Source organism: Dunckerocampus dactyliophorus, chromosome 2, assembly GCF_027744805.1.
Source record: "Dunckerocampus dactyliophorus isolate RoL2022-P2 chromosome 2, RoL_Ddac_1.1, whole genome shotgun sequence".
In the NCBI taxonomy this organism is placed as follows: domain Eukaryota; kingdom Metazoa; phylum Chordata; class Actinopteri; order Syngnathiformes; family Syngnathidae; genus Dunckerocampus; species Dunckerocampus dactyliophorus.
The window spans coordinates 7,976,509-7,985,386 of NC_072820.1; the positions used below are offsets into that span (position 1 = coordinate 7,976,509).

Here is an 8,878-nt window from a genome sequence, read left to right on the forward strand (position 1 = left end):
GGGGGAAAAAAAAGTCATAATACAGGAATAAAGTCAAAGTGTTATGGGAATGAAGTCATAATTACGAATAAGATTTACTAGCAGAAAATGTAAATATTTGGAAAATTAAAAAAAAAAAAAAACATGACAGCAAAAATTGAGACGTTCATACTAAAGCGCTTTTCTGCCTACATCACAAAGCAGGGATGCAGGCTATTTTTCCTCAAAACACATAACTTCTTAGCATATCTACAGTACCTAAATTTCAAAGTGGCCCTTGCATCTTTCATTTGTCGGCTTCCAGCGCTGCACACTCACCACTTGGGACGCAACATCTGGCTAATTCAGTAAAGTGCGTGAATTGCGACGCGGCCAAAGAAGATGAAAAGTGACCATTTCCATCCTTCCAATGAAAAGATTTATTTTTAAATTACTTGTACAGTTCAAACAAGCTAACAAAATAGAACAGATCGTTTTTCTACAAAAGAATGTTTCATGTATACAGTATGAAAGCAGCCTAAAATTGCAAGCATCGGTTACGTTTCCCCACGTGAACATGTATATTTACACGGTAGGTGCGAGTCCTTTCATGATCACTGGAATGTGTGTCCATCTTTCTCCTGTGAGGGTGCCTTGGCAAAGGCTTGAAATCTTAGGGGCAAGAAAAACCTTCTAAAGCCGACAAAAAGACAATCTTATTAAGTACAGCAGAAACCTAGTGCCGTTGTTTAGGAGGCCTTTTCACAGTTGGGGCAGTTTGTCGACAGGTGTGTCGAATTTGAAGTCTGGAGGGAAAAGTTCTGCGGCACGAGGGTAGATGAGACGATAGGACTGTCGGATCGTGACATCAGCTACGCCGGCGATGTCGCCGATTTCTGTGGAGGCACACGAGTAGATCATGTAAAACTGCTGAATTGAATAAAGAGACTTTTTTTTTTTTTTGTCCAATTGTGACTCACCTTTCTGTGTTTTCTTCTCTGCGGAGGCCTGTGAGGCCATGTAGATGGCTGCAGCAGCCACGGAGATGGGGCTTCGGCCGGGCACCAGGTCCAGCTCCACGGCCTTCATGGCGATGTAGGTGGCGGCCATCTGCACTTGCTTCGGCAAGCCCAGGTTGGAGCAGAAGCGGGACATGAAGTCGCCTGTGGTGATGAGGTCCACGCTGGTCTCCAGAGCCTTGAGGATCAGCTTGAAGCACCTGCCTATCTCCTTCTTGGAGATGCGGGACACGGCACAGATCTCTGCGGAGAGCGGGAATGTAAGGCCGAGTATGGTTACTGTGATCACTAGGGACCATTACTTGATTGACCATGGGAACTTCAATCAATCGCTTAAAACAGGGGTGTCCAACGTGAAGCCTGCGCTGTTTTTTTTTTTTTAACAATAACAACAAATAAGGGGAAAAAAATTCAATTTACAAGAATAAGTCAAAAATATTAAGAGGAAAATGTTGTAATCTAATGAGAAAAAGTCATAATTTACAAGAATAACGTAATACTATGAGGAAATATAGCATAATATAAAGTTATGGAAATAGTCAAAATATTATGGGAATTTCTAATATTACGAGACGAAAATTTGTTTTAAAGTTTAAATATTTGGCAAATTTTACAAAACAGGCCGCACGGTGGTCTAGTGGTTAGCACGTTGGCCAATACAGGAACAGCCTGGAGATCAGGAACACCTGGGTTCGATTCTCCCGTGGGCATTTCTGTGTGGAGTTTGCATGTTCTCCCCCGTGTGCGCGTGGGTTTTCTCCGGGTACTCCGGCTTCCTCCCACATTCCCAAAAACATGCATGTTAGGTTAATTGGAGACTCTAAATTGTCCATAGGTATGAATGTGAGTGTGAATGGTTGTTTGTCTAAATGTGCCCTGCCATTGGCTGGCGACCAGTCCAGGGTGTACCCCGCCTGTCGCCCGAAGTCAGCTGGGATAGGCTCCAGCATGCCCCCGCGACCCTAATGAGGATGAAGCGGTATAGAAAATGGATGGATGGATGGATTTTACAAAACAGCAAAAATGGGGCAAAAACGAGTCAAGACCGAAGTTCAAACTAATAAGCTTTTCCACCAACAGTACGTCACAAAACTGTGATGCGGTTTGATTTTTTTGACACTCCTGATGAAAATGTTAAGACCAGTTGAGAAATTGCAAGAATTTACATTTTGCACAGTTGGACCTTAAGGAGGTTCTAAGTAAAGCTTCAAAATGAAAAAAGAAGAAATGGGAGTGAAACAAAAACTAATCTGAGTAAGCAATTTATTGCAAAGCGAAATAGGCTGTTCATCACCGGACAAAAAGACCAAAAGACCACAGCCTTTAAAAGCCCAAATTTTGGCAAAAATTCATTTTCTGTCAGGTATTAACATCATCATCATCATCATCATCATCATCTCCTGATGGCAAAGGCAAAAAAGCTTTCTCTCATTGGATGCGGCCAGATTGTAGAGCTGCATAAGCAAGGCCTTTCGCAGCGCACGCCATTGCTGCTGAGGGTGGACGCAGTAAGACATTCATTTGAAACTTCTTTTAAAAATCCTGGGTATTATGGAACTAAAGAGGTAGAAAAAAAAGAGGATCCAATTGGTTGTCTTGTGTCATTACTAGGCGGCAGTAATGACCCAAAACATCACCTGACATTACATTACCTTAACACTGCATGAAGTCATGAAATCAGCCATGGCATGTCCGACATGATAGGAGGGGGAAAAAAAGCTCTCCCATTCTGTGTGGAAGTGGTACATGGCTTCTTAAGTTTAAGAGAAATAAATTCAAAGCTAACTGATTAGCTTGTTAGCTGGCTAGCTTGGGGGACTACTTTAATGGTTTGCAATAAATTGCTTATTCTTTTTTTTGTCTCACTTCCATTTCTTCTTTTTGTATTTTGAAGCTCTACTTAGCAGCTCCTTAAAATCCTCCTTAAACGTGTTTGTTTACAAAATATCCAAGTGGCCCTTGCATCCTTCAATTTTTCAGTATGTGGCCCTAGGTGGAAAACGTATGGACACCCCTGGCTAAAGAGATGGGAGAAGTTCTGAACTTTTGTACAAAGAATTTGAATATTTACAACAAATGTCCTGTTTCCATTTCCACAACAGTATAACGGGTACCTTTAAAGGTTCTCGGGACACCCTCTTGTCTGCAGGCGATGTAGAGACAAGCCGATGCGATGGCGTCATTCGCTCGCCCTTTCAGGCTCTTCTGTTCATAAACTTGCTTAAATAAGTTGTTGGTTCTGTCCTGCAAGGCAAACACATGAACACAAAGTAATGATCCCCAAGGTTCCGTCAGTGCCGCAAGTTACCAAACCAGTTGATTAAACGCTTACGATGATGTTCCTCGGCAGGTTGATGCGATCCGCCATGGTGGTGATTTCTTTGAAGGCGTTCAGCATGGCCCGGTCAGAGCTGCTCATGGTGCGACGGTTCTGGTACTTGGAGTTGCCAAACTCGTCAAAACTAGCGGCACCTGTTCCCTGTGGTGGAGGAGCATGTGCAGTATGTTTTTTTCAGGTGATGCCATGACATGCCTTCTAGATCCAGAAGGAGCAGAGAAGATTATCTGGAGGATACCTTGCTGATCATGGTGGTGAGGTCTCCTCCATTCAACAGTGTATTCTGGGCATCTCCCACTCTGGACGGATCTTTGAGGGCTTTCTCATTGGAAAAAGTCCTCCACTCTGAGCCAACATCAATCACTCGATCACCTGAGCAGGCACAACAGCACCATTAGCCTCTTAAACCCTGGGTCATGTCTCATAAATGACATTCACAATAAACGGGAGCAATGTTTTAAAGCTTTTAGTCAAGAAATGTAATAAACTTCGCGAAATAACATATTTAAAACATCTGGACACATTTTTGGCGCAAATCATACATGTCCATATGTCTAATATTGATAGTTCTCATGATGTAAATGAACCGGCCTGTTTATCTGGGATACAATGGCCGAGCTGAATATGTAACGCCAACGCTTACAGCCAATAAGACGAGCTTCGGCCTCCAGTTTCAAATTGGCCAATCCGTTTTGACTGTCCACACACATGTCCACATACAGTCGTGCCTCATCACATTGCGGTTCCAATTTTGCGGATTCACTCTCACCTTTTTTCAAACATATATTAATAAATCACACTGTTTTGTGGTTGAATACGGTCCGTTATTATTGCATATTTAAGCAATTGTTGGGTATTTATTTAGCTAAATTAATCATTTTCAAGCATAAAAATGTCTAAATGAACTATAACACAAACGTAAGGCATTCAAAAGACACATTCAAACACATTGATGATATGCAGTATTCTACACTGGTCACTAGGTGTCAGTCATGTTACTGTAATGTTCAGTGAGACACACAATCACCAGACTTGATTGCCAGCGCATATCTCAGCACAGACAATAATCCCTAATAAAAACACATGCTACTGCTGTGGCCGTAACCCACAGCAAGCTGAAACTCAACTCTGAACCCCCAATGTCCCTTCCTGTCCACCCCTTCACTCAGCTCCCATGACACCGGAATATGTTTATAGTAACACACACGAGCATGAGTTGGGTATTATGAGTGCAAATGTGACTATAGGGGTGTTATTTTCTGTCTAGAGGGCTCTAATATAAAAAAAATATTCAATTTAAAACAAAGGGATCATACTTAGCGCAAATTCACTTATCACGGTCGGGTCTGGAACCAATTAACTGCGAAAAATGAGGGATTACTGTATATTAGTGATGGTCCGATCAGGGATTTATGCTGCCAATTCCAATACCGATCATCCGTGAGTAAAATCGTCCAATACCAATACAGATCACATGAATTAATATTATAAATTTTTTAATTTACTGTATTTATGATGAGAGCTATTGTTCATGGGTGTCATAGAAGGGTGAAAAGTCAGGAATATTCCAAGGTCCCGTGACTGCCAAAGTGATTCCCCCGCCCCTCTACTGCTGACTAAGGCTGCTAACCTCGTCTGAAGAATTCAATTATTTTTCGCCTTATTTCCTTAGCCTTCTGACTGTCACGCAGACTCGGGACGCACTTTGTTATACAGAGTTTCGGCTTTGTCGTTTGATGATCACACCGTGAGCCTCGAAAACTCACCATACTCGGTGAAGAGTTTGTTCTTCAAATGCCGTATTATTGCCGTATGCATTTTTCATGGCATGTGTTGGCAGGTACGTTCCACACGCCAGACATGTTTGTTTTTGTTCTGGCGTGCCCGCGCAGTGTTAAGGAAAATGGGAGGACGCAACAGAAGACGTTAGGGCAAGACACTACACTGCATGCAGGGATCGCTATAGGTTGCAGGCTGCAATGGTACGGGCCACAGGTGATCGACATTTATCGGCATATGCCTATCACATGCTTTTTCACGGAAATCGGCCGACACTGATCGGTGGCCGATCGATCTGAGCATCCCTACTGTATATGGTTCCTACCATAGAGAAAATACAATTGTTTCTGGTGGAAATCATTTCACTGTAACAATTGGCTAACATAAAAACCTTTTGCAAAACTATTCACAATTGCTTGTTTTTCAACCATAGACAGCTCTCTGGTTTTCATGTTTTCACCTACACAGTCAGTCATCCCTCGTTTACCGCAGTTAATTGGTTCCAGACCCGACCGCGAAAAGCGCATTTTCACGAAGTAGGATTCAATATTAATAAATGTAATATTTTCATAGAGCATAGAAAACCTGTTTATGACCTTGTAAAAACGTTTAACATTATTAGAGCCCTGTAAACACAAAATAACACCCCTATAGTCACATTTATAGTCTTATTACCTAATATAGTAGATATGAAAAGCAATAATAAGGCATAATAACTCCCCGTTAACATTGGGAAAGTTCCTTTTTGTTGTCAAATGTAATGTGGGTCGATTGCACATCGTGTTAAAAAAAAAAAAAGAACCATCAGCCTATCATCCATCCTCACTATGACGTTTGTCACTTGATTGAAATATAGTGTTCCCTCGTTTATCACGAGGGATAGGTTCCCAAAATAGCCCGCAATAAGTGAAATCCGTGAAGTAGCCAACGTCATTTTTTTTTATTACAATGTTTTAAAGCTGTAAAACCCCTCACCATATACTTTATACACTTCTCAGATGGGCAATAACATTTTCTCACATTTTTCTCTTGTTTAAACACTCTCCAAAAAGTTCAAACCTTTGTTTGAATTTTAATGATCAACACAAGAAATTATTAAGCCACTCACGCATATTTCATTCCTGTGACCGTGCATTTTCGTCCTGGCGACGTTCTGCTGTTCTGTAGAGTTTTTGTATCCTTGTTAAAACATATTGCTGCAGACGAACCGAAGATCCATTTACAAGCTAGCAAGCAAATCCGCGAAAGGTGAACTGTGAGAGAGCGAGGGAACACTGTATTCATGCCAGTCTGACACGCATCTGCCCTACATAGACGTATCCGTACTGCTAGCTTTGTTTACGTCACATTGCGCGCCACTTGAAATGTTGTTCTCTGGTCTAATATTCATTTTTGACATCAAATCCACATGTTTTTAGTCTACCCCAAAAATAAAGGAATTGACCTCACTGTTCCAAAACGTCTGGAGGGCACTGAATGTTTCTCCCAAACGTTTGCTCCACCTTCTGGGGGAGTTTTGACTTAAGGGGTTATAGTCTACTTAAAAAAAAAAAATACGATTTTCGTAGGGTATACTCACCCACTACAAGGCCACACTCAGGACAGATCATGTCTCCTGCTCGGTAGTCCTCCACCAATATGGCATCAGGATGGTTGGGACACTGAACTCTGGGCAGAGTCAACCCATCTCCACTAGAAAACAAAAGGCATAAGTGAGGAAAAAGCCCCCTAATGAACTTTCAATCCTATTCAGAAAGGCTCAAAACAACAACAGTGATATAAAGCAAAGTCTGTGAATATATTTCTAACTTTACCGCAATTTGTTGGTGGACTTGAATAGAGTTGGACTACTGAATCGACAGCACTACCTGCTGTTGTCGAGTGCAAATTACAGGCCATTTCTCAGAAAGTTTACTGGCATTTGTGTGTGGATCTGCAAGGTGGAAAATGAGTGCCAAAAGTCACAGTGACAGTTTTTCGTAGTTGTAGAATTTCTTTTTTGTACTTTCAGTATTTTTGTTGTACTTGAAAGATATTTTTTGTATCTGTTTAGGCTCTCAGTCGTACAGGAGTTGTCCATCGAGGGAAAGGCTTCTTGAGACGTCATCTGTACTTCTGCGAAGAAGGTGTCGGATGAGGAGCGAAAACGTCCGATACCTTCTTCGCAGAAGTACAGATGACGTCTCAAGAAGCCTTTCCCTCGATATTTTTTGTACTAGAAAATTTGTAATTTGTACTTTTTTTTTTTTTTATATGTTCCTTTGTATGCATAAAACATGCTGGTATTTGTTACTGAAGCATGATGTATTTGTTTGATAGGCTAAGTTTCTTATTTGCAAAACAAAATGCATTAGTTTGCTAATGATGTTTCGTATTTGCAAACCACACGGTTTGTGGATGTTGGGCGTGAGTAAAACATGTGTGTTTGAGGTTCTGGCATGATTTTAACTCCTTAGTATCCTGCCTCTTGCCAAAGTCTGCTGGGATAGGCATCCAGCTCACCCTAATGACAAGAGGTCATGAAAATGCATGGATGGGTGATATCACGGTATCACTTTCCATTCTCCTGTTGCCAAGGAGAACCTATTATACACAACAGAAACATAAGATACAACAGAAACTGAGGGTGAAAAGAATAATTGTGTTAAGACAGAACAGCAATGGGTATGGTTGATTACTCTGAGGTGTGTTCGCTCATTATTTTTCTATACAGGTTTCGTTAACGCCTTCACAAATGAAACAACATGTTTGAATGTGATGACGCTGCGCAATACACGCCAACGTCAACGAGAACCGGAGAGAGAGGCACCGTTAGCTAGCTGGGACAATGTCGCAGAAAATAACATGTTAAGCATCACTGGCAACAAATGCGATTTGGAGACGTTTGAATGAGGCATATGAGATACTGAGCGCCAACATAAAGGACGGGAGCAACCGGTGAGCTACCATGCTAACTACAAGATGCTACTTCTACGGCGGGGAGAATCGAGAGGTATTGAGCGACCACTTCGTGTTGTCTGTAATTTCAACTTCGGTCGCTTTAACTCATTTATGTGTCACAAACGAAGAAAGTAATGACGTTAATCCATTCTATCTACGAATGAAGAAGGCTGTACTCACCGGCTCGTCGACGCCATTGCACAACCTACACTGACTGGAAACAAGCCAATGCAAAACGCAAGGCACCCCTTATTTATAGATTTTTAATCACGTGGTCATTTCAGTACGGCAAGCCAGACAAATCAAATTACTCTAAATACAAGTTTTTATTTTAATACACAACCAGAAATAGGCACTTGCTCGTCACAAATTCCACGATGGGCAATATCCATGTCAATGTAAAATAATGCTACATAAATACCGGACCAAGTAAGGATACAATAAACAGTTAGGAAACAGAAGAATGAAAAGTGACTACTAAATACAATACAATCACAAATAACAAATCAATCGGGGCTTGTCGAACTTAAAAGCAAACTTAATAAAAGGCCAAAACTTGAGGGCTTTCCTATCTTTTGCAAAATTCAGTGCCTTGCTTAATACGCCAGTGAATATTATTATTATTATTATTATTATTTGCTTAATAGTTTTAACTCATTAGTCCTCTGGGACAATATTCCAAATACATTTAACGGGCCTACTTTTGTCATTTGGTTAACTAGATGCATTTACTTGAGTTCATTATAAATAATGGGTACAATGATGAAATTACTTTACCCAATGTCTAATAAAGCACTTTTTAATACTTTAATTAAAGTGTTATAATGCCATTCCTACTATGGTA

General features: G+C 41.0%; 1 protein-coding gene across 1 annotated transcript; it reads right to left on the minus strand.

The window, feature by feature from the left end:
- Positions 1-383: 383 nt before the first annotated feature.
- gtf2b (general transcription factor IIB) lies at positions 384-8,268 on the minus strand. The gene is made up of 7 exons (XM_054769414.1): positions 8,215-8,268; positions 6,674-6,786; positions 3,554-3,687; positions 3,310-3,456; positions 3,092-3,221; positions 939-1,220; positions 384-854 (listed from the first exon to the last, which is right to left on the minus strand). The coding sequence occupies exons 1-7, from the start codon at positions 8,229-8,231 to the stop codon at positions 721-723; spliced, it is 957 nt and encodes a 318-aa protein (XP_054625389.1). The 5' UTR covers positions 8,232-8,268; the 3' UTR covers positions 384-720.
- Positions 8,269-8,878: the final 610 nt, after the last annotated feature.